At 36.5% G+C, this 26,116-nt stretch overlaps 1 protein-coding gene across 1 annotated transcript; it reads left to right on the forward strand.

Moving 5' to 3' along the window:
* On the forward strand, positions 1–25,873 carry LOC129230092 (synaptotagmin-12-like). Its single transcript, XM_054864487.1, has 8 exons — positions 1–223; positions 2,277–2,490; positions 14,669–14,807; positions 17,179–17,308; positions 18,225–18,434; positions 21,763–21,883; positions 21,993–22,132; positions 25,602–25,873. Exons 1-8 carry the CDS (start codon positions 35–37, stop codon positions 25,782–25,784), a joined length of 1,326 nt encoding a protein of 441 aa, XP_054720462.1. The 5' UTR covers positions 1–34; the 3' UTR covers positions 25,785–25,873.
* Positions 25,874–26,116: the final 243 nt, after the last annotated feature.

The raw sequence follows: 26,116 nt of genomic DNA on the forward strand, positions 1-26,116 counted from the left end.
GGCGTCTCATGCTTCCTCCCCCGATGCTGCTGCCATGCAAGATTGGATCCTGGTGCTGACCGTACTGGGCGTAGGCACCGGCCTTGCTTTCATCGCCCTCGCCCTCTGGAAGCTCCTGGGACCCAGGCTGCACGCCTGCGTCAAGGGGGACCGCGAAGAGACTGCGCAGCTCACCAAGAACGGACACTTCGGCGCCAACGGTTACATCGTAAGTGCAGTAGTTGTCGTGATTCGCAACTCTAGAGCTTGAATACGCCACCAGGGGGGCAGATGCAAGGGGAGGGTCATAAGAACTTGATCCCCTCCATCGACAATATTATCCATCTATCACCATTGTATGCGGCTATAATTTGATAATTGCATACAAGATAGGTGGGTGTAGAATATCATGCAAATAAATTATTACACATTTTACATGAAATACACCGCCAGCTCAGTCATTTCCAGCCGAGGACTGCAGTTTCGTGCTTATTAGCACTCATCAGCCCGACATAGGAAAGTGTCTGAGCGGGAAATGGAAAACCTCTTAAGGAAACCAAGAGGACCAAACAAACTGGTAGCTAAGCACGAAACTGCAGTCCTCGGCTGGAAATGACTGAGCTGGCGGTGCATTTCATGTATTTCTGCTTTAGCCCTGGCTAATGGGCGGTAATTTACTGAATATTACACATTTTGTTCATGTGTTTCCCGTGATCTTTTCAATGAATTAATAATTCTTTGAAGTAAATATTTGAACTAACACACCCTTTTATTTCCTACAAAAATATATAATGAAATTTACGCCCTACTAGAAGCCTTGTTTCTGCCCGATTGGATGCTTTTTATTGACATCCAAACAGTTCCAGATATTTTTCGTACCCATAACTTTATATTTTTCAGCATCCCCCCCCCACCCCGTATCTAAAATGCTAATCTATATCCACCCCTGTACACCCTTTTGGGGTGATTTAAGAAATTAACGAAAGCGGTAAAATATTCCATTCTTCCTTTGGGGTAAAGCATAAGCTTCAGAAAGGTTTGTGATGTTGATGTAATTTCAACGGAATAAAAAAGAGAAACCCCAAACGCGCAAAAAAAAAAATTGATATCGTCCACTACTCATCATTTACTGAGCTTAAATGCAGGCTTTAAATTGCTGGACTTGTTTGTTCTACCTCTTTCAGCAGCCATTAGCCAGAGATTGCAGTGCCTCCTATTGTTTGTTTGAATTGTGAATATTGACCACGGGTTTCCATACTTTTAAGATTCGCGGCACTCTTTAAAGAAGAAGTTTTCTCACGTCACCCTAGTCTATGTCGACATCACGTTGTATATGAGTGCAAGTTCAAAGCATTGAAATAATCCGTTATTAGTCTCCTATTTAGCTTTTGTGTGAGACGTAACCATATTTCCCTCTATTCATCGCTGCACGAAAGATTATTTTTCGAGCTATCACGAATTGCTTATTGTTTTCACTCGACCACTGAATGACATCCGCCCGTCCTTTGCTTTTATTTTTCTATGCTTATAAGGCAGGCGTCCATGTGCCTCGGAATCAAATTATTTATTCACGACTTTTTCGACTTTAGACAGTCCTTTTTGCGCGGAAACAGTATCCAGCACACAACATCCAGTATCCAGCACACAAAATCCAGTATCCAGCACACAACATCCAGTATCCAGCACATAAAATCCAGTATCCAGCACACAACATCCAGTATCCAGCACACAACATCCAGTATCCAGCACATAAAATCCAGTATCCAGCACACAACATCCAGTATCCAGCACATAAAATCCAGTATCCAGCACACAACATCCAGTATCCAGCACACAACATCCAGTATCCAGCACGAAACAACCAGTATCCAGCACGAAACATCCAGTATCCAGCACACAACATCCAGTATCCAGCACGAAACATCCAGTATCCAGCACGAAACATCCAGTATCCAGCACGAAACATCCAGTTTCCAGCACACAACATCCAGTTTCCAGCACACAACATCCAGTTTCCAGCACACAACATCCAGTATCCAGAACATAGCATCCAGCACCCAGCCTCTGGCATTTATTTTAATTTTGACGCCTTGAATTCAAATTATGGCAGCGATAAAAGTCATTAATAGAACATAAACCCCAACGAGTAGGGTTCTATCGCAATTCGTGATTTCGAAAAACATAATTTGAATTCAAGATCTCAAAATTTAAACCTGTTTTGTGTGTGTGTGTGTGTGTGTGAGAGAGAGAGAGAGAGAAAAAAGAATTTTTTTGTGACTTCTTTTTCTTTCGCCTAGAGTTCCGAGTCGGATATCGGGCTAGACATGAGTGGCAATTACAAGCACTACGACAACGTGGGTAACGACTTGAAGCTGGTCTGTGCGGCTACGGAGTCCTCCAAAGAGACATCCAATCACGTGATCTCGTCGCCTTCCCCCACCTCCAAGCCGAACGGCACAGCAGTCGCGCACAAAGATGGGAGTGAAGAGCGAGAGCCAGAAGAAATTTTATGTAAGAACCTCTCTCTAAACTGAATCGGCATTGCATTTCCTGTGTCTCATTTAAAGGGCAAATTCAACTCTTACAGAGTTCGAGCAAACAGAATACTAACAATTGCATCTACCAGTAGCAAAGCCAGAAATTTCCTTTGACACACTACTGGGGTCACTACTGGGTCTTTGACTCCACCCAGAGGTAAATTTCTCGCTACGCTACTGAGATAAAATCGAACACAATTGAGTTTAATCAGGTCCTATTCCTATTCAGAGTCACAACTGGCTACAACTGTATTTATGTCGAGGACTGCATACTAAGTGCCTTGCCTCCATTATTTTATGTACCGATAGGTGGCAGCACCATCACCGGATAGAACAGTTAATGAGAATTTAGAACTAGCCCAGGAGCTAATAGCTACCTAGTACTAGCACCCCCAGAGGTATCGTTTCACTTGAGGACATTGAGACCACGAGCATATTTAACGTCGCCCAGTCCCCTTTAATGACGACGGTGGGTCTTCGACCATCGAGGTTCGAACCCAGGACCCTCCGGCCCTGAATCCGACACTCTACCGATCGGGCTACCACGGCCCTAACAGGTCCTAAAACAACATTTTCCAATAGCAGTGTTGGACGGAGATATGCATAAGTTGTCATTGAAATATCTTACGTTGCGTACACGGCAAAATCCTTCGAAACAAAAACACTTCGAATTATTCCATAACATAAAGTTCACGCGATACCTTAATCTTTATCCTTTTGTCCCAAATCTATCATAACCTATAAAATTAATCTAATAACCTATTAATGTGCTAAAATTTCTACAACCCATGTACAGAATGTCCGAAAATTCCTTGACACAATTTAAAAATTTATAGAAAAGCAAAAAATTGTCGTATTAATATGCGGTTTGCATATGCCAAAATAGTTCTTAGGTTCAAGAATTTTTTTATGATATCTTAAACAGAAAAGAAAAGAAAAAATTGTAACTCTAAGTAAATCACTGTATCGTCATAGTAAAAATTTGTTTTTCTTACTGTAACGAAACAACCGTCAATGTAAAGTTTTTTACATTGAACGGCAGGGAAAGTTAAAAGAAAAAACGAAAAAGAAAAACTTTACATGTGACGATGTCGTCACAGTAAGAAAAACACATTTTTACTGTGACGATGCAGCAATTACTTAGAGTTGTAATGTTTTCTTTTCGTTTCTTTTTTACTTCCTTTTACAAAAAAAGAAGTATTGTATTCGCGAAAAAAAATTCACTCAAAATTCGGCCTTAATTTTCATTTTTCTCACCCCCGAATTAATGTTGAGTTTTTTTTCAACGCGACCACACGTGGATACATGCCTAAGAACGTATAGACACCTGAAGAATCCATTTTGACGATCCCCGAGTTAAAACGAGTTTTCTCGTGACATCCGTATGTACGTATGTATGAGCGTATGTGTGTATGTATCTCGCATAACTCAAGAACGGTATGTCCTAGAAAGTTGAAATTTGGTACATAGACTCTAAGTGGTGTCTAGTTGTGCACCTTCTCTTTTGGTTGCTTTCGGATGTTCTAAAGGGGGTCTTTTACACCTTTTTGGGGTAAAATCATTGTTAATTTCAATGTAAACTCAAGCGGTGCTATACTTTGGCAAAAAACTTGGCAATATATCGCCAAGCTTTTGGTCACCAAGTTTTGTCGCCAACTTGGTGACGAATTTGGCGATTTTTTTATTTTTTTAAATCTGGTTTTAATTTAGCCATATTTAGAGAGTTAACCAATGAATCACGTTTAAACTGCCAATATTGCGAAAATTTATCTCTATAAAACGTTTTCTTTGCTACGGTTCGCAACAAACTTGGGGTTAAATTGGAGAGGCTTTAAATTGGAGTAAAAGGAAGTCATGTGATGCACACATCAGCTCGTTGTTTACGATGTCGTAAAAAGTTCTTGAACCTGTGAAGTATGGCACAAACCGCGTATTGATACGACAATTTGTTGCTTTTCTATGATTTTTTACAATGCGTCAGGGACTCTTCGGACACCCTGTATTGTATATTGTAATCTACATTGCTGGCCAAATTATTAGACTAGGCTGTTTTAAAAGCGAATTCTTTATTGATTACATAACTATAGACACATTAATAAACAGTGAAATAGTTATCTAATATTTAGTATGAATTCCCTTGTTCTGGATGAGCATTTTAAGTCTTTTTGGCATACTTTTCACAAGGTTTACACCATTTCTTAACTTTTTAAAAAAGGAGGTAAAAAATTGCTTATACTCACTATTATATGTACTCACATACTCACTAATTACCTAAAACTAACTTTAAATATAAGAGAACACACTAATAAAAAGGAATAGTGAACTGTTTAAGCTGATTGAGGTTATGTTCCTGGTAGGTAGATAAACAAAGAACCTAAACAAAGCAGACAGCGCTGCCACCTGTAAACATTAAATTATGCCAAAATAACGTAATAATTAGTGTACAGCACTCTCAGAAATGAACTTTCAAATTCGACGAAATTTTCTTCGTTTCTGACGAAATCGCTTCCAGGGATATGCTCCGAGCGAACATTTCGTCAAATTGAGGAAACTGCTTTCGTCCCTGGTTTGAAGATGCGAATTTCGTCAAATGTAACGAAATATTTCTTCATTTTAGTTTCATCAAATCGACAATCATTTTCGTATTTTTGAGAGTATTAGTTTCGTCAAATTAATTTCGTCATATTTGAGCATGTTAATTTCGTAATTTTTTGAGTTTATTTATTTCTTTTATTTTTATTTTTTGAGCTGATTAGTTTTCTTTTTTTTTCTTTTTTGACAATACTGAAGAACCTCTTTAATTCGAACACGCTTAAAAAGAATTACTTCTAAAACGGACTTTTTTGTAATCTCTGTCCCATTGTTTATTGGTTTTCGGATAAGACGAATTCTGTTAAGAATAATCGATTTTAATGATCCATTCAAGTTCGTTTTAACGAGGTTCGACTGTATCTTATAAGATTTAGTCAAATCTTTACTTCAGAATCTTACCACCATAATTTCCCACTTTGATGCGCATAGTGACACTCACAGGCCCGTCATTTACGGGGGGGGGGGGGAGGTTCATTCATGGGGGTTGACGTTCCCCCATCCCCCTGTATTTTTGAACATTTATTCTTTACGTACGAAAGGCCGTGGTTTTAGTTGGTTCTCTATAAAAATTTTGAAGAGTGGAATCCACCTTTTTCCACAATTGGAAAAAAAATCGAAATGACTGGCCTGCACTCCCCCCCCCCTCAGCCTAAAGCAAAAGGCAAGTATTTGTTGAAAAAAGAGACACATAAAAGATGTTAAAAAAAATTTTATTAATGTAGAAATACAAGCAGACAATTTCTTTCAAATGTAAAAATAATTATTGCAAATTCAAGTTAAAGAACAATTTGAAATGATATCTGGGAATTAGGGCTTTACGATGCATCGATACATCGTAAAATACCGATGAACAGTACACCCTACATCATTACACCGGTTTAGAATAAAAACCTCTAAATCGATAGATCGGTGTGCTCCACAAGTTTGCTTACATCCAAGCTTTTTTTTTATCCAAGCAAAAAAAAAAAAGAACGGAAACCCGCATGTTAGTCCGGCCCCATAAACTCCCCATGGTATCTAACTAAGCCCCCATAAAAGGGGGTTTTCCTGCAAAAAATCTATTTTTTGCCGGATCTTTTCCATATTTGGCACAGAGGTTCATTCTTGATGCTCAGGAATACTCATTGAGCAGTTTTCGTCCCGCTATGGGGGGAGGGGGGACAACCCTCATGGGGGGATCTCCTTATAAAAGCCAAGTTTTTGTCTGATTTTTCCAAATTTGGCACAGAGGTCCTTTGATGCTCGGGAATGCACACACAATGGTTTTAGTTCCTCCATGGGGAGGGGGGGCGGCAACGCCCATGGGGTTTCTCCTTACAAAAACCAAGTTCTGTCGGATTTCTTCTAAATTTGGCACAGCTCGTTTGATGCTCGAGAATTCAAAAAGTAGTTATCGTCCCTCTATTGTGGGGGGGGGGGAGAGGGAACCCCATTGGGTGTGCTTCTTATAAAAACCACGTTTTTTTCGAATCTTTTCCAAATTTTACACAGAGGTCTTTTAATGCTCGGGAATTCAAGCAGGATAATTTTCGTTCTTCTATGGGAGGGGGGGGGGCAACTCCTCATTGGGGTTATTCTTATAAAAACCAATTTCTGTCGGATTTCTTCTGAATTTGGCACAGAGGTCGTTTGATGCTCGAGAATTAAAGCCGGGTAGTTTTCCTTCCTCTATGGGGGGGAGCAACCCCCATTGGGGTTCTCCTTATAAAAAGTAAGTTTTTGTGGGATCTTTTCTGAATTTGGCACAGAACTTCTTTGATGCTCAGGAATTCTCATTGGGGAGTTTTCGTCCACTATTGGGGTCTTTTTTTTTTTTCAAAAACCAGTTTTGTTAAGATCTTTTAACAATTTGGCACAGAATTCCTTTGATGCTCGAGAATTCCCCCGTTTTAGTCCCGCTATGCATGGGGAATCCCCCGCGTGGGTTTTTGTCGGATCTATTCCAAGTTTGGTACATTTGTCCTTAGATGCTTGTGAATTCCCATAGGGTAGTTTTCGTGCCAAATTTGAGAAAATTCTGACAAAAGCTTCGATTTTTGCAAGGAAAACTCCCCTAATCGGGGATTTGCCGCCTATAGCGGGAAGAATAATTCAAACTGCTTCAACTACTCGCGATGTAAGTTTGGCGATGCATCACGATGTAAAAATTCCTACATCGTCCAGCCCTACTGGGAATATAGAAGTGCTACTTCCTCAGCAGACATTGGGTTCTGGAAGAATAAGACATAGGTTACTTTTATACAGAGTTACATCAATATTTGCTAAAGAGAAAATTGCTGGGGATTTACTTCTTCATTGCATCGCATAAAAAATTTCAAAAAAAAAAAAAAAAACGATTTTTTAAAAACTAATACCATAAATTTTAAAAAAATAGTGCAATAAAATGTACAGCTTTAAGTTTGTATATCTTTGTTCGAAAATTAGATATAGAAAATGAAATTAGATAATCTTGAGAAAAAGCTTACCTTTTTCTTTTTTCAATCGATTATTTGTCTGATTATATTTGCTTCTATGTAGGATGCTTGTTTGGCAAAATTTATGTTTAGTACAGGAAGTGTATTATTGCATGCAGTACATACTTTATACTTTGAAGTACTTTGATACATACTTCATACTTACCTGTCTGGAACTTCAAGGGAAATTACGTACCTTTATATAACATAATTGATCAGAACTTTACTGATTTACTAAGATAGCTCCATAAGCATTAATGCAACCATGGCCAACGCTAAGACAGAATTGCAAGTAAGAGATTCAAAGATATGTAATGAAAATAGTGACTAGCGTATCAAGAAAAGTTTACTAGTTTTTATCATATACTTTTTATTTTCCTTTCAATTTTTCAATTGAAATTTTACATAGACATTTTACTTTGTCTGCAGCAAAAACCATTACTCTAACTTAAATTTGGACTTACTAGTAGTTCATCTATGAAATGCTTCTGAAGGGAATTCCCTTTATTTTGCTGATAATTTCTTGAGGCAGCAAATATGGCAATAAAATTAATGCTGCATTTATTTCAGCTGTAGAAACTATGTATAATGGAAAAATTCATAATTATCACAAATCAGGTAACACAAATTAACATAAAATTTAGCGTACTAAATGTGAAAATAAACAACAAATAACGCTTTATAATTGTTATTATTTTCAAACATGCTGCTAACTTACTTTTTTTTAAAAAAATCAAGGTTACCTTCAATAACTTATTTTAAATTTGGGAGAAATTGAAAAAATATTGAAAATATTTAGCTGCAAAGCACAAAGATATAGTTCTTTATGGAAATTAATATTTTCTTTGTAACTTAAAATGCTTTGCTTTAAATTAATACTTACTTTACTTCATGTTTTATTTTGCAAGTAAAACCATTCAAAAGAAAAAAGAAAGAAACAGACTCAACAAATAGTGAAGTATTGATACAACATAAATAAGAGACAGCTGCAGAAGGGGATGACATTACATAAACAACATGGGGTGCGACTTTAATAAATCCAGTCAACGGGCCTAACAAAAAAAGGGGGGGGGGGTATCATTTCCGAACCATAAGCTGATAGCCAGTTTGCATTTATTTTCCTTTTTTACTTCGATTTTTGTGGGGCTTGTTTAAACGGTTGCTAAGCAATTATTAAAAAATATTTTTATGAACACTTTTGTGAGATAAAGTTCTTAATACTTTTTGATTATTAATTTCTTCAAAATCATATTTCATTTTGCTATTAAAATATTTCATGTAGTTTTGTTAAGAATTAACTATAGAAGATCTATTGTTTACCCATTTTAAAATATTAATCTTACCTAATGGGTAGAGCAATATTTCATTGAAAATGATAAGTGCTACGTACACTTTTGGGAAAGAGCTACTGTCTAAATTATTATTGTCTTTACTAATAATAAAGCTGAAAGTCTCTCTGTCCGGAGGATGTCTGGATGTCTGTAGGATGTCTGTAGGATGTCTGTGACGCGCATAGCGCCTAAACCGTTCGGCCGATTTTCATGAAATTTGGCACAAAGTTGGTATGTAGCATGGGGATGTGCACCTCGAAGCGATTTTTCGAAAATTCGATGTGGTTCTTTTTTTTATTCCAATTTTAAGAACAAAACTATTATAAGATGGACGAGTAAGTTACGAAATTATCATAACGTGGAACGGGAACCTGGGCGCAAGTCAATTGGCGAGATACGAAATTATCATAAGGTGGAACCGTAACATGGGTACAAGCCAATTGGCGAGAAAATTCACCATATATTATTTGTAAATATACAGGCGAACCAAAAGACCTTTTAATTTTTCTATTACGGGCAAAGCCGTGCGGGTACCACTAGTATTGAATAAAATATTACATGTAGAGTAGAAGAAGAAAAAAAATACCAATACTTAGAGAGGGGGTGGGGGCAGAATATTTGTTCAAGAAAATAAAAATGCAGAGTAAAAAAATTTTGAATTATTAAACAAAAACACTTCGTTCACCAGAATTATATTAGTAAAATTCATGAAGAAGAATGAAAACACATAACCATGTAACATATTCAACGTTGAAATTAAAAGCTTCAAAGTTCTATGCTATTTATCAAGGCGCTGTATTTATTATCTGCGTTGCTGTAGCTACGGTGGAATTTTTTATGCAAGTTTAAATTCGTAAAAATGCTTTGGTCATCTTTGTCAATTGTCTAACACGTTTTCGGGAACAAATGTCAACAAACACATATTTTCATTTGCAAATTAAAAATAACGCTAGTTAAGCCTAACGTGGAGGTGACTCAAAGTTAGTTTATACAGAATTCCAAACCAAATCGAACAGGTCGTTTTCAATTTTAATGTGTTTTAAATACAACAATAAACACAACACTAAACAAAAATGTAACAATACATAAAAGAAGGCACATTGCTCATACAAATTTTAATAAATACTAACCTTCTTTATGAATCCTTTAGAATAACTGCCGTAAAATAATTTAACAAGCAAGTACAAGACTGAAACGAAAACTCCCAGAATGCACTGCAATGTGACGAAATCGGGACGAAATTATTTCGTGAAAAATTTGAGATTTCTAGTTTCGTCAAATATCACGTAATTCGGTGACGAAAGGATCATAGAAAATAACGAAATAGTGCTCGAGGATTGCCGAATCGTCAAAATTGAGCGTTTCATTTTTGACAGTGAGTATGTACTGTATTTTAACAGTAAAATAAATAGTATTTTAGTACAAATAGTGTACAAAAAAAACTCTTTATTCTAATAATTTGGCCGGCACTGTACAGCACATTTATTGTTGCTCGTTTTTATATAAATTATACCATACTGAAGACAATGTGGCATTGTCTTCAAAGCTTAATTTTTATGGTAGCTCAGTTATTGTTTTCATACAATTTTAAGCGCGTTTTTGTGGGCTAAGCGGGATTCAGGCCATTTACAATTCCATATAAGACTATAGAACTTCTGCACTTCTTACGCAGGGGAATTTGAGGCATAATGAAATAGTTAAGATAACTTACATTTTTCTAAATGAACAAATTGGAAATTTGTTTTGAAAATAACAGTACACAGAGAAAGAGCAATATTTTTTTTTTTCATAAAACTTACATTGAAACATTTTTTTTTTTAATTTTTTTTTGTTTTTGGCAGTAAATTTAAACAGAAAGCAATACCCTTTACTACCATTCAATATCTATGTTGCTCGAACTACTTCTAGTAATGAAAGATAATTCTTTGTGTTTACAAAATGATTAAACACCTCACATAACGCTTGTTTTTCTTATTGTGGCGATACAGCGATTACCTATAATTTATAATTTTTTTCCTTAATTTATAAGGAAACCGGGACGTTCTCGGCAACGAAAAGAGTCAAATTTTTAGTTGCAAATCAAGAGGTGTTTATTCGTTTTAAAATCAAGTGTGATTTAAAAACTATTGTGTATAGAAAGAATGTAATCTTCTCATCATAAACCAGTAAAAAATTTTTTTTTTCCTAAAAGAATATATTTTTGAATAGTAAACAGAAAATATATAATTGCACGATTATTTGAAAATTTTATGACTGCAAATAGGTACGCTTAGCAAATAAAGTTCTGAATTGAATCACTCTAAACTTTAATACTATACAGGCAAAAGGTCACAAATTGCAGTGAGCCTATTATTTTTCAGTTACCTTCAAATTAAAAAATCACAAAAATTTTAAAATATAGTATTTCATAAAATCCCGAAAAGTACGATATTTTTCATTAAAATTAACCTCCAAAAAATACAATAGTACCTAAACAAAAGTAAAACTATGTTTAACACATGCAAAATGCTTGTATATGTTATACTACAAAGTTTCATAATCATACATTAATATGAATTTTATCTAAGCGTACCTAAAGTTCAAAAAAATGTGTTTTCTGAAAAACGGGAAAACTTATTGACCTTGACAATGCTGGTAAGCATACGATACGCTACCCAAACTGCTTACGCCGAGGCATTTTCTAAGTTTGCGTTATGTTAATAGGAAAAAAGAGTAAACGTAATTGAATCATGAAATATTTGATGAAAAAAAAACTGTGGTTTGCCAACATTCAATCCAGGTACCGTCCCTTTAAAAGGGGAGTGACTTTTTTGTTTACATTTTAAGTAGTAAATCAATTAGCTTTTGGAATTTGATACCCACACAATATAAACATTTTTGGAATCAGGGAAGGGTCCCTTTTTTATGCAGCTAAAATTGAAAAATCGATTTCTTGAACGTATAAAACGTCCCGGTTCCCTTCGATTTATCTTATACAAAAACATAAAAGGTAATTTTTGGACAAATCAAAATCAAAGTATGCATTTGAACGGGAAAGTAACTAAATTATGAACAAATGTGGAAATTTATGTAAAACAAGTAGACGTTAAAAAAATTCCAAGGGAGCAACAAAATGGAAAAAAAAAGCAGAAACTCGCAAGTACTCAATATACACTGGTGTGCAAAAATTAAGGACGAAGTCAAAAAATTAGCATATCAGCTGAACGAAGAGGCAGAGCGGACAGAAAGACCAATCAGGAGATTAAGTAAGGTGATGTACGGTAGCACATGCGCAGATATGCAGGCAGACGTAATGGGGGAGTGTCTGAGTAATATAAAGCATGTTGTCGGTGTAAGATCAGTATTTCTGGCAAAGAGATTGCACGCCGTATAGCAGTTAAAATCACACCGAGTTGCTGCCTCAGCGAGAAATGGCGAATAATCAATCTGTTAGACGACATCTGGATGCTTTTACCCGAGGTCGAATCATTGGGAAGTTGGAGGAAGGCCGCAGTGTGACAAGTGTGGCTGCAGAATTCGGAATTGCTCACAGCATCGTTTCACGACTTTGGAGACAATTTCAAACTACAGGAACAGCTATCCGGGGGTTTAGTAGTGGTCGTCCACGAGGAACCACACCCGCAGATGACCGGTATATTGTCTTACAGGCCAGAAGAAACAGGCGGCAGACAGCGGGAGAAATCGCTAGACACACGACACAGGCGACTGGACGACCGATATCGCGTTTTACCGTGGCCAGAAGACTGCACGGTGGTGGTCTGTTTGCACGACGCCCTATACGGTGTGTACCTCTAACGCCTGCCCATCAGAGAAGGCGTTCTCTGTGGTGCCGGGAACACCGGAATTGGAGAGACAATGAATGGGGACGAGTACTCTTTACAGATGAGAGCATATTCAGTCTGAGTAGTGATTCTCATCGCATACTCATCTGGAGAGAGCGGGGAAGTCGGCAATCATCCCTCGAACATCATTGAAAGGGACAGGTATGGAGGTCGCGGTGTTCTCGTTTGGGGAGGCATCATGCTTGGTAGTCGTGCAGACCTTCACATCTTCGACGCAGTTTCAGTCAACGGGACCCGTTATTGTAACGAGATTCTTCTTCCATATGTGCGTCTTTTTAGAGGCGCTATGGGTCCGCAGTTCCTTTTCATGGACGACAATGCACCATGTCATCGCACAGTAGCTGCCGAACAGCTCTTAGAGAGTGAGGATATTGAACGTATGGATTGGCCGGCACGATCTCCGGAACTCAATCCCATCGAGCATGTATGGGATTTTCTAGGCAGACGCTTGGCAATTCGTCCCTTACCACCAGTAACGATTCGGGAGCTTCGATTGGCGCTGCAAGACGAATGGGCAGCAATGCCTCAACAACTCATTGACACCCTCATTCTCAGCATGGGCAGACGCTGTGAAACCTGCCTAGCAGTGGGGGGAGATCATATCCCCTACTAAAGACCGGATGTTTCTTGCTGGACACCCATCACAGGGATGTTTCGGCCTTCAGTCGCATTGCGCTCCATGCTACTTTTTCAATAAAGCTTCTTTTTATCCCTCTGATTTCTCTTTTAGTAAGTGTTGCTTACATTACACATGTCCTTACGTATTGGGGATCTTACGGTATTAAATGTGTTGACTTGGAAAGCTTTTGTACAAAGTTATATTGAAAAAACCGTCTCATCCTTAATTTTTGCACACCAGTGTAGATTCAAATGAAGTGCCAAATCAGACATCTAAGACAGAACGATATTTACAATGCTCACACGTCAATTTTGAATTTAAGTTCTATAGGAGTATCTTTCGTAAATATGTTGCTGCTTTATTAACATATTATTCGAGCTTTATATCATTTGTCATATACAAGTTGTTCTGTTTTAACCAGCAAGACCTTTATTTTCCCAACCGTTAGTCCAAGATGTGTACTTCCAATTGCAAAAATGTTCAAAATCAGCTGCAGAGTTAAGATATTGAAAGTTTGAAGCAAAAATAAAAATGAGTCAAAAAATACAAAATTTAACTTTCTATACGAGACCCAGGTCCTCTAACTTAACCCAGGGAAACAGCCTCCATTCACTAATAATTCCAACACAAAAAGTTTGAAATTGGTACGACCAATATTCACCGAGATATGAAACGCAGCATTTTGTGACTTACACCACTTTTCACTAGCCGTCAATAACACCTTTTGCAGGAAAATATAGCGGTTAACAAGTGTTTAAAATTATATCTGTGCATAGAGAGCGATCTTTCAAATTGCTCGAGATTTGTAGTGTGTTTTTGCGTATCACGGCATAGCTTTTGCATTTATTTTTGAATAGCAGTGAGAAATATAAACACCTTGTTTTTCTTACTTTGACGACCTGTCATTCTTCTGAAAGGGCGATAAGTTCTAATCTCATCTTCTGTATGGTCCCTAAAAACTTTAAACTGGAATATCTCCTTGAGTTTTAGTCACACAAATGTCAAGTTTTTTGTGTCAGTAATAGTTTTCAATGGGGATTATTTCTCTAAATACTAGTTAGGGGACGTAGGGCCCGTATAAAAAGTTAAATTTTGTATTTTTTACTCATTTTTATTTTTGCTTCAAACTTTCAATATTTTAACTCTGCATCTGATTTTGAACATTTTTGCAATTGAAAGTATACATCCAGGACAAATGGTTGAGAAAGTAAAGGTCTTGCAGGTTAAAACGGAACACCTTGCATACAGTGAAAAAATTTAGTGTACTGTAATTAATGTAGATATATATAAATCTGTAATGACTTTTTTTGCTCAGTTTTTGAAAAAGCTTGTGCTCCCACGCTGAAAAAAGCTATCTCCTGTGATAGTATCACTTCCAACTCATCAGTAGCAGCAGATGCTCTAGAATCCCCCCATCACTGTGGAGAAATAGAAATAGGATTAGAATACGATAGGTAAGTCCCTTTTAATGTTTTTACTTCCTTTTACGAAGTAAAGGAAGTATTGCATTCACGAAAAAATTTTGACTCAAAAATAGGCCTTAATTTCCATTTTGCTCGCCCCTGAATGAATGCTGAGTTTTTTTTTTCCCAACCCGACCACATGTAAATCTATGTCTAAGAATGTATAGACACCGGATATATCCATTTTGACGATCCCTGAATTAATTACAACGAGTTTCCTCGTGACGTCTGTATGTACATATGTATGTGCGTATGTATGTGCATAATTCAAGAATGATATGTCCTAGAAAGTTGAAATTTGGAACGTAGACTCCTAGTGGGGTCTAGTTGTGCACCTTCTTTTTTGGTTGCATTCGGATGTCCCTGGAGAGGGGGGGGGTCTTTTACACTTTTCTTGGGTCGAAATCATTGTTAATATCAATGCAAACTCAAGTAGTGTTATAATTTGGCAAGCACTTGGCGACTTATCGTCAAACTTTTGGTTGCCAAGTTTTTTCGCCAACTTGGCAACAAAACATTTGGCTTTTTTTTTTGCCACTATTGGCGATACTTAGAGATTTAATCATTGAATCACATCAAAATGTCCATTATTGGGAAAATTAATCTGTATAAAACTTTTTTTTTTTTTTTTTGCTTTAGTACGCAACAAACTGGGCAAAAATATCTAAAGTATTTCTTTGCTTACTCCAAGGCACTACTATTATCATTAAATTGGCGTAAAAGGAAGTTATGTGATGTACACGTCCGGTCGTTTCTAGGAAAGAGTTTCTCAACCAGAGCTCCGCAAAACATTGTTAGGGGTTTTCACAACACACTAAAAGATTCTTGATTGCACGAGCTCTCTATTTCTAAGTAAAAAATTAAATTTTTGTTTTGCGCATAATGCATATTTGAATAAAATCGGTTTATTTTGCTACAGGAGTAATACTGCGGTCGGAGGTCAGTGTGAACAAATGCGTAAAACTGACGAGTTTTGAATTCAAATGTACATAATATCGCGATTCATTTCTTAATTCTTCTTTGATAGAAAAAAGTGATCATTCTGTTTAACTAAACTCGTTTTAATCACCATGAAAAGATTTCGTAGGTAATGCCATTTTGGTGAAAATACATGAGTTTTAGTAGCTAATGGGCTTTAAGTGATAAAAAATATATATTACGATCACATTCGAAGTAAGTTGGCATATAATATTTCTTTTGACAGATTTTAGTCTTTTTGAAGAAGTTTCGAGCGGAATGAGACGAAACAAGATGAAAGTAAAAAAGTAAAAAAAAAATATCTGAATGAGTTAAATATGGAGAAAATTTAGACAAATGAGTTTTTTATTTTATTTGTATGCTTATATAACAAAAAACTACTATTCGTTACCTTATGATAAAAAATAAATTTTATTCTTGGTTAATGTGAGACAGTTGATTATAATTTTATTTCTTTAGAAATCATCATAGTTCATCAGAATATCTATCTATATTTTCTATTTTAGATTACTTTTCTTGAATAAATAGTACTTAATTTTTCAGTAAGAAGTTCTAGTTTCAATCCATTGATTCACTTGAAAATTTAACTTGGGACACGACTCTTTTTACTTCCTTTTACAAAAAAGGAAGTATTGTATTCGCGAAAAAATTTTCACTCAAAAATCGGACTTAATTTCTATTTTGCTCACCCCCGAATGAATCATGAATTTATTTTTCAACCCGACCCACGTGGATACATGGCTAGGAACGTACAGACACCCGAAAGATCCATTTTGACGATCCCCGAGTTAATTACAACGAGTTTTCTCGTGACGTATGTATGTACGTATGTATGTGCGTATGTGTGTATGTATGTCGCGTAACTCAAGAACGGAATGTCCTAGAAAGTTAAAATTTGGTACATAGACTCCTAGTGGAGTCTAGTTGTGCACCTCCCTTTTTGGTTGCATTCGGATGCTCCAAAAAGGATCTTTTGCCTCTTTTTGGGGGGAAATCATTGTTAATTTCGATGTAAACTCAAGTGGTGTTATAATTTGGTTGACACTTGGCGATATATCGCCAGTCTTCTGGTCGCCAAGTTTTTTTGCCAACTTGGCGACAAATTTGCCGATTTAAAAATTTATCTTTTAAATTTTTCTTTTCTTTTTTTTATAATCTGGTTTCAATTTGGCCACTGTTGGTGATATTTAGAGAGTAAACTATTGAATCATATTAAAACTGCCAATAATGAGAAAATGACATTAAATTGGAGTAAAAGGAAGTCATGTGATGCACACATCAGCTCGTTTATTTTAAAAATTTCTATCTTGGGAATTTAAACAATTTTTACCCCGTGCTCTAATCTGCAATGTTATGAACAGAAATTATTTCTTTTCCTTACCAGTGAGACGGAAGACTTAATAGTGATTATAAACCGAGCCAGAGACCTTGTGGGACCCATACCAAACTCCGTAGTTGATAGCTACATCAAAGTATTCCTTCTCCCGGATAGAACTACCAATATGCAAACGAGGGTAAGCAATACGTTTTCTTTATTTGTTTTTGAGCTTTGAATTGCTTATGTGTATTAGTTAACAGTATATTTTCCATTTTTGCTCGGAGGTTGTTCAAGTTAAATCCAATATCACTTTATTCAACAATTATTGTGGTAAGGTTGCAAGTGTGTACGCTTGCCAGACTTCACGGTTTTCAGACAAAATCCCGATGTGCCGGCCGCTTTACTTCACATCCCGGTAAAAGATAAATTTGGCTATAGATGATCAAAATAAAGATGTCTAAACATACTTAACTGTGAAGGATTGTTTAGGTTAATTATTTTGTCATTTGCAACATTTACATGTAAAATGAATATCAGATTTGCTAGTGAAGAGACTTACGACAAGATTAAAACCAAAAAAAAAGATTGAAAAGAAAAAAAGCTTTAGCCATTGAAGAATGCATGCAAATATTGCTCAAATTTTTATTCCTCATTCATATTGTTTCCTCTTTCTTAAGCAACTTATAAATACTGACATGTGAGAAATAAATTGGTGAAATTTATCTATTTGTGTCACTTATTATTACCCGTGGTTTAGATGCATAATTAGTAACCATTTATTCATAGCATTAAGAATGAACTGCATTCTAAAACACTATAAAAACCAGCCAATAGTGTGTACCCTTTTTCGATGCTAGCGGGGGAGGGGGGTGCTTCCGGCGTCTCAGTTTAATATTTTATGCAGACAAAGAGGCTTGTTTTTCATAGCCTCGAAACAGCTGTTTGCTGATTTTTTAACTCTTTATATTGCTTTTTTTTATTGTACTATTATAAACGTCAATTTATTTCACTCATTTGTTAGTACAAAAATTTTCGACTGCTTTTTATACATACTTTTCATGCTACCTGTGGATTTTACAAAAGAGTGAATAGCAACCAAAACAATGTTTCAGGTTCAGCGGAAGAGCAACAACCCTGTGTTCAAGGAGCGCTTCCTCTTCGGGGTGGACCAGTCCGACATCGCGGAACGATCTCTTCTGTGCACGGTCTTCACGTGCGACAAGTACACCAACTCCATGATGGGAGAAGCGGAGCTGAAGTTCTCGGAGCTGGATTTGACGCAGCCTTACATGGGATGGTTTCCGATCGTGGACTCCAATCAGGTACGTGATATCTTCCATGCGCAATATGCTATCCTAGCAAAGTGGTTAAGCCGCCCGCCTTGTCTACACTGTTGAAAGATATCCTGAAATTTTACGGTAAACGTTACTGGCATTCATGTTGCCAGTAACTTTTACCGTAAAATTTTATTGTACTGTATAATTTTACGGCAGAATAAACGAGAATTAAAAAACGCAACATGCGAGCAACAATTTCGATCTCGGGTCATTCGTATTGGCAGCCGGTTTGGCTGACCACCATACCAGTTGGGACGCATCGAATGAGAGGAAATACGGTGTTATGTACTTCACACTGTAAGTCACTTGATGAATCAATTGGCGCTGCAATCGTTTTTTTTTTTTTTTCGGTACTATTTACTGTAATTTTTTCCTGTACTGTAAAGACTCCATTTTACAGTAATATTTACTGTAAAAGTTTCCTGATTTCAGTGTAGTGTCTGCGATGTGGAGGTTCTGGGTTCTAATCCCAGCTCGGACATGGATGCACTTTCTCCCTCCTATCCTACTCTTTTCTTTGGGTGAATGCGTTGTTATGCTGTGAATGGTTGCCTACCCTTTTAACAGGTCTTTAGTGCTTGTGTGTATTGTGGACTTCACATCAAATTACGGTACAGTTGGAAAAGGGAAGCAGCGCACTCCAAATTGTCAGCCTGGCTGGCTCACGACAACAACAAATAGGTCACCCTCCAGAACTCTCATCGAAATGACTGACCTGAGAATTTGTGCATGCGAATTTTCTCCCACCTTCTTTTTCCTATAGTTTCAACGACAAAAATTTTTATTTATTCTAAAAAAATAAACAAAATATAGAAAAAAAGTTTTCGGTTTATCACCCGAACACTCGTTTGAAGAGAAAAAAATTAATAATCCAGTAATTGTATGAATCAGACTTAGCGTCAGACCTAGGGTTTTCAGTTCCGAATCCCGCGGGATCCTGCATAATATTTAGCGGGATGAAAGGCAAAATCCCGCAAGATTTTCAATCCCGCAGATATTTTCCGTGCAATCGTTTTCCAACTTTTGCAGCTCATGAAATTTATTTATTTTTTTTTTTCACTACCATTATCTAAAGTTTGAATCATCTTCCTCATAGATCTGCAAGAAGAGCAAGAAAAACTAAGTATCATATGGTGAACTGTGGATTTAACATTTAAGAACACAATAAAAATAGAGTAGGCCTATATTTTTCTGAGAATGAACTGGTATTGTCATTCGAGGTTTCAGTTTTTTATACTTTCAGCAATTGAGAAAACGCGTAAAAATTATAAACACTTTCGAAAAATATCACTAGAATTTGAAACGCAGAAAATTTCGCGTTAGAAAACAATTTAGAAAAAAATTGCCAAACCCGCTGAGTAGCCTGAATTTAATGTTGCAACGCTTCTATAGGCTTAAGGAGCGCACTCAAAACCTTTAGTTTACTAAAAGTGTACAATATTTATTTCCGAAGAAGAAATCGATGAAAAACCTGACACTATTTATTCTCTCTAGCCTGTAGAAAGTGCCTGCCGTTGACATTGTCACCGTGAAGCTAATATTATGCATGTGAGTGTGATCTTGAATATTGTGTTGGATGAATTAGCCGAGCAATCTTCGGCACTCCTCCAATAAAAGTAATAGAGACTTGGATGAAACACAGGATGACTCGCAGTACGTTAAGTTGCTCAAGTATTTGAATGTATCTTTAAAATAAACTGCAAAATTAGTGAAGTTCTCGAAAAATTTTACTGAGACTGCGACTTGGTCAAACCAATCAGCGTTCATCTTCTGCTGTAATGTATCAAATGCACTGATACAATGAATAAAGTTGAAGTAACAAGGGTATTTCCCAATGCAAGTTAAATTGGATACAGCAATACACAAATCAAATAACCATCGAGTTTGTCTGAATTTAGCAGTGCTTAAGCAAAAACCAAACATGACAGTCGAAGAAGAAAAAATTCTATTTTACTCGTATAAGGAGATTAAGTTTATCATGGTTATCTTATGCTAAATGTCCGCAATTATTTAATCTCGGTAAAACCAACTGCCGTGGAGCCACAACACGCGTTTTCATCAAGCGCATCTTTTTTTTTTTTTTTTTCATATCAAACGGTAGTTGCTAATTGGGATGTGATTTCGTAGTGCTCTATAATTGGTGTACGGAATTCGAGAAAATTAGTAATTCGAGTAACAAAAGCAGTACTTCCTAAAACTCACAACTTGTTCTATGTGACATTAAAACTTTATTTTTAAAACAAGAAAGTCAATCCCGCGGGATTAATTAAGCGTACTAACGTAACTAATTAGACGATTAGTCAAGCGTACCGTGAGTATTAACTGCTATCAAGACTTAATTGGTAGAAATTCTACAAAGAGCTGGTGTGAACATGTATTGTGAGACTCTAAAAAGTTGAGCTCCGACCCTGACAATGTTTACCTCTGTTTCGGTAAATAGGGAGGTATAATTGGCGCTAAGTTGAGTTGAGAAACTTTCTTAGTAGTTTTTCAAAAATATTCCAACTAAAATCCGAGTCAATAGCACGTCTATTTTTCACTAAACTCCCCTAAAACAGGTAAACATAGTCAAAGTCGCAGCTCAACTAACCAGAGCTGCACTATACAAGGAAATTTTCCTGATTTCCAGACCGACAGCAGTGGCAGTACTACACCTTGCAACGGGTCACGATCGCTTGGCCGCTTACTTATTCTGTAAAAGTGTCTTCTCAAGCCCTACATGTCCGATGATTGTATTACAGATTGAGATTACAATGTACTGGAGTTGATTTTCAATAAATGCTAGGAACAACGTCTAAGTACTCGCTGACTTGACATATTGTCGCCTCACAAAGCATCAGTAGGATATCTTTCGGTTATTCAACTGATTGAATTGATTGACTGAGTTGATTTTCAATAAATGCTAGGAGCAACGACTTAGTACTCACTGTCTACATATCGTTATCTCACAAAGCAACAGTAGGATATCTAACTGTTATTCCTGGGATTAGATGTCTTACTGTTCCTCTGAGGTGACGATATGCTATCCCTCAATTCGTTAAATTTAACATAGTTGGATGCATACAAAATGCCGTATTTTTAGTAACTATGTACTAGAATAAAAAGAGAAGTATCCGAGCTATACTGGCTGGCAAAAGGCTGCATATGGGACAATGTATTTTTTTTCCCCATATGTTTGTTTGGGCGGGTGTGGGGATTGTTCTTTTTTTTTTTTAACCTATGCCATGTGCCAACCATTAGAAATAAAAAAAAATAAAATATAAATTAGTGTCTGCTTCATATAACAACCGCTTTGTATATTCACTTTTTACAGGGTCCAGCGGAGTTGGGAGACATAATGTTCTCGTTGAGTTACCTACCAACAGCGGAACGTTTGACTGTGGTTATCGTGAAAGGAAGGAATCTTCGATGGAAGAAATCTTCAAGCACGACAGGTAAAATCTCCACATACAATATGGATTTTCCTTCAAATTAAGAACAAATTTTTGTTTTCATTATTGGCTTATTGTTCTTTTGGATGAGTCTTGTAAATTTTCTTCCCAGAGTTCAATCCGTTTGTCAAAGTTTATCTTCTGCAAAATGGTAAAAAGTTCGCCAAGAAGAAGACATCCGTTAAGAAAAACGAAAGAGATCCCAACTTCAATGAAGCGATGATATTTTCTGTACCATCAAATGCCTTACAGGTGATGAATATTTTTATACTGTAAACTAAGTGGAGTCATTATATTTTCAGAAAAATGGTTATGTAGTAGACTCTCCAAAATCCGACCTAATGCGGAGGATCGAATCATAAACGACGTCAATTTTGTCGAAATTTGGGGAGAAAAATTACAAAATAAATATCATTTTTGCAATGCGGAATAATAAAGTGGGTTTTATCGATTTTTCTTTTTTTTTTTAAATTGTACACCGAATTACCGGTCCGAATTTTTGCGATCCGGATTTCTGAGAGTCTGTGTGTGACTTTGATTTCTTGTAAAACTCTTGACTACTGACTTCAACTATATGTTTTTGAATGTTGCGTGTTTTTATTTTTTTTTTAAATTTATTATTTATTGTATAAAATATGTCCACTGGCCTACCCAATTACAAAAATAATCAAAGCCATATCTAACTATTTTCTGAATATATGTATATGTACACTTCATTCTAAAAAGGATATTATCGGATTTACTCTTAACCGTTAAATCATTTTCTTCAGTGTTAAGTCTACCTTATAAAGTAAATAGCCTGCGATTGCTCAGTACAAAAACAAATATTTTGTCACATTCTTCACTAACTATTTCATCTCTTGTTAGGTCATGACTTCACAAAAAAAATACCGGACGCTGTAATTTAGTTTTTACAATTTTGGATTTTTCCTTCTATGTATGGGGAAAATTTTCTTTAAACCAACCTGTATGTCGCCATCTTTTCTGGTTCGATAGCGACTCTTTTCGCTATGGAATCGATGGCTAATCCCTCTTCTCATGATGTTTAAAAATCCCAAAACTTCCCAGAAAACTGCATCAACTGGTTAATGCCGTCACTCTGCAATGGATCCAGCCGCTGTGGAATTATGGTTAATGAAAGGACTGTTGAATTGGCCAAAAAGGGGAACCTCCTTACAATGAATCAATCACCTAGTCCTTTTTTAAACCTCTTGAAAGGATGAAAACAGAAAAGTTTCATCCAACTTCAAAAAACAACTACTGGAAATAACCAGTACAAATGCAGCTAGATTTACCTTCTCGGTGGTTTGTGACAAGAATCCTTACGTGTATGTAAACTGCATTAGGATAGCAATGTGTGTAAAACACTTTGGATCCAGGGCCCGATCAAGCCAAAATGGTGCCCAGGTCCAGGTAAAATTTGGTGCCTCTCTTGCAAGATAATCGGTAAATTTCCGAAGTTATAGTTCCAAAAAAAGTGCTGAAAGAACAAAATTTGCCCTATTTTTGTGCCCCTAAAATTGTGGTGCCCAGATCCATGGACCCGCTGGACCATGCATTAATCAGGCCCTGTTTGGATCCTGTAAAGTTCATATCCTCCGAATGACTACAGGACATTTGATAAATAATTCGCGATGTTAGACTCCAAACGCAGAATCCTCCGATTCGATCCAGAGTCTTTTTCACTAGGCTTTTTATGGTCGTAGTAGGGTTCTCTGTGGGAGGAGTTTAAACCATAACAACCCTTGTTCTTTTATGAACATTTTTAAGAGTCGGATGTGACATTAGTTTCACATCATGAAACTTTTTCTCTTTTTGTAAAGCATATTGAACAGTTCGAGAACTGCTTCGAAACTTGAATTCCCATCTAATACCTCTTGATGTTTGTTTTTGGAGCAAGATTGTCTTATTTTCATGTGTTTCGCACGTACAGAAACAGAATATTTCCTACCTGATCATCCTTGTGGTCCTTACTTGCCGAGATTTTTGAGAAAGCTATGACCGTCCTGTATCTAGCCAAATTTGTTGTTATTTGACGTACAGTAAGTCGTGAAGTTTTTCAAGCAACCACTTTCCTTTTCTCAAATTCTTTAAGTTTAATAATTAACGGCATGACTGTGAAAATAGAATGTGACGTTCCCAATCATTTGCAAAGCATTTATATCGTTATATAGTGCAGGGTACAGTAAAAAAAAAACAACCGAATTTCGCTTTTTAGAACACAAATCTGATTGCCCTTATAATTTTGTCCATATAACAGGAATGTCTAAATTCAAACTTCATTCCTCGAATGTAAAATTCTTATATGTTTCCAATAAAAGTTATAAAAAAAGTTTATTTTACCATTAGTTCCCAGCAATAAAATTTGCATATTTTTTTGACCAAATGCAGCCAAGATTCCAGGATTTTTCTTTTGGCCTTATAATTTTGGCCACCACTGCAGTTCACTTGAGTGTAAAGCAAACACCTAGCTATGTCCCGATAGCCGCGTTCATAACGCGCTTTTCGACCCGGTAAATCCCCGCTCTGATTCCACAAAAAAAAAACATTGAAAAATTTCCGGTTTCCATGTAAAAAGAGGTTCTCCCATTGTACCACAGAAAGCGGTTTTTACCCAGCATCATTAGCGGCTAGTAGACAAAACTTGTTTCGCGTAATGCATTCTGGGTAAAAAAACACCGCTTTCACTCCAGAAGCTAGCAGGAGTAGAAATATTCCACATAAACCCCGCAAATAACCAGAATACGGTGAAAAGGAGGTTTTTTCCGGGGTCGAAAGTGTCCATGAATCGACCCTGATGAGTGTAATCAACCAAAATGTTGATTGCACTCATCGGGGTGAGAATGGTATAGGCACATGTGCCTGGTGTACTTCCGGAACAGTTAACTGTTGTGTGAAGGATGATAGGTGATTCCTTCTCTTTTCTGGGGTCTGTTACCAACCCTTCGAAAGGGAGTGAGATTGGGAAAAACGGACGATTTCCAGACACGTGCATTGTTGGCATATTACGAACTGCCCGGAATCGGGAAAACGAACCCGCTTTCGGGTTTTTATCGCATCCGGCTTAAGAGGTAGTGAGATACTGTGGGGTGGGGGTGGGGACTTTTTCAATATGGCGGTGTTAGCACGATTTTTGTATTTTGCTATCGCGATCAGCTAAAACGTTTTGCATCAAAATGGTCGGTCTTACGTGTTGAAACCTTTAAAAAAGCTATTTTTATGCACAAAAAATTAAACTCGGCTCTCTGAAAATAATTTATGGAACTAACGTTGTTAATGTAACTAAAACAATGGGTTCCCGAGGTGAACTACGTACACTTTTGCTTTTTATGTTACCCTACTTTTTAAGTTACTTTCTTTATTTACTTAAGTTACTGTATAATAAATAAAGAAAAAAAAGAAAGAAAACGATTTAAAAACATTTAGAACACTTGAACTAAAACAACTGATTTCCTAAAAATCAACAAAGTTATTCGAAAGTGCTCCTAATTTTATGCTTCTAGAAAACAAAAAAATGATAACAATAAAAATGGAAATAACTTTCTATTAAGTTGACTCGCGTAAAGGAGGCCTAAAAGTTTTTTTTTTTTTTTTTTTTTAATGTTTTAATTGTGAACATTTAAAACAATTTGAGTTCTGTATCAATAATATTCTGCACTCATTTTTCATACTATTATATTAAAACAATTTTGTTCATTAATTTTTCTATTTAGTATTACAGAATATGCAGTTAAGAGTGACTGTTGCCGATTTCCAGGGGTCTGGAAAAGCTCTCTCTGTCGGCCACGTGTTCGTCGGTCCTTACTGCAAAGGGAAATCTTTGTCTCATTGGAATCAGATGATGTCTTCCTTGCGCAAACCTGTTGCTATGTGGCACCCGCTGAGGAAGATCTCCGACTTCTAAGCAACTTTGTCAGCAAATTTCCGCATTTTTTTACGATTGTTTCCTTTCTTGAAGAGAATTGTATAGATTTGTCAAGCAGATGTGAGCATTTTTTATGATCTTGCCTCTCCAAAGGGGAAATTTGAAGGAAATGAAACAGGAATGTGTTGAAAAAGGCGCTCTTTATTTTAAAAAGGTTATTTTGTTATGCGTCTTCTAATGAAAACTGAACTGCTCAGTGTGTGTATATAGCAGAAAAATCAGTTTGTGCGATATTTTCTATTACAATTTCCATAACGTAATAATGTTCGTAAGCACTGTTAAAAATAAAGGTACAATGTTTCACCAAGATT

This window comes from Uloborus diversus, chromosome 9, assembly GCF_026930045.1.
Source record: "Uloborus diversus isolate 005 chromosome 9, Udiv.v.3.1, whole genome shotgun sequence".
NCBI lineage: Eukaryota > Metazoa > Arthropoda > Arachnida > Araneae > Uloboridae > Uloborus > Uloborus diversus.

What these genes read in the sequence shown, in the direction of transcription:
- LOC129230092 (XM_054864487.1), top strand. Translation starts at nt 35, where the DNA reads ATGCAAGATTGGATCCTGGTGCTGACCGTACTGGGCGTAGGCACCGGC. An exon ending in CTACCAATATGCAAACGAGG is followed by an intron (nt 17,309 to 18,224) that starts GTAAGCAATACG and finishes ACAATGTTTCAG; the next exon opens with GTTCAGCGGAAGAGCAACAA. An exon ending in TACCATCAAATGCCTTACAG is followed by an intron (nt 22,133 to 25,601) that starts GTGATGAATATT and finishes TTAGTATTACAG; the next exon opens with AATATGCAGTTAAGAGTGAC.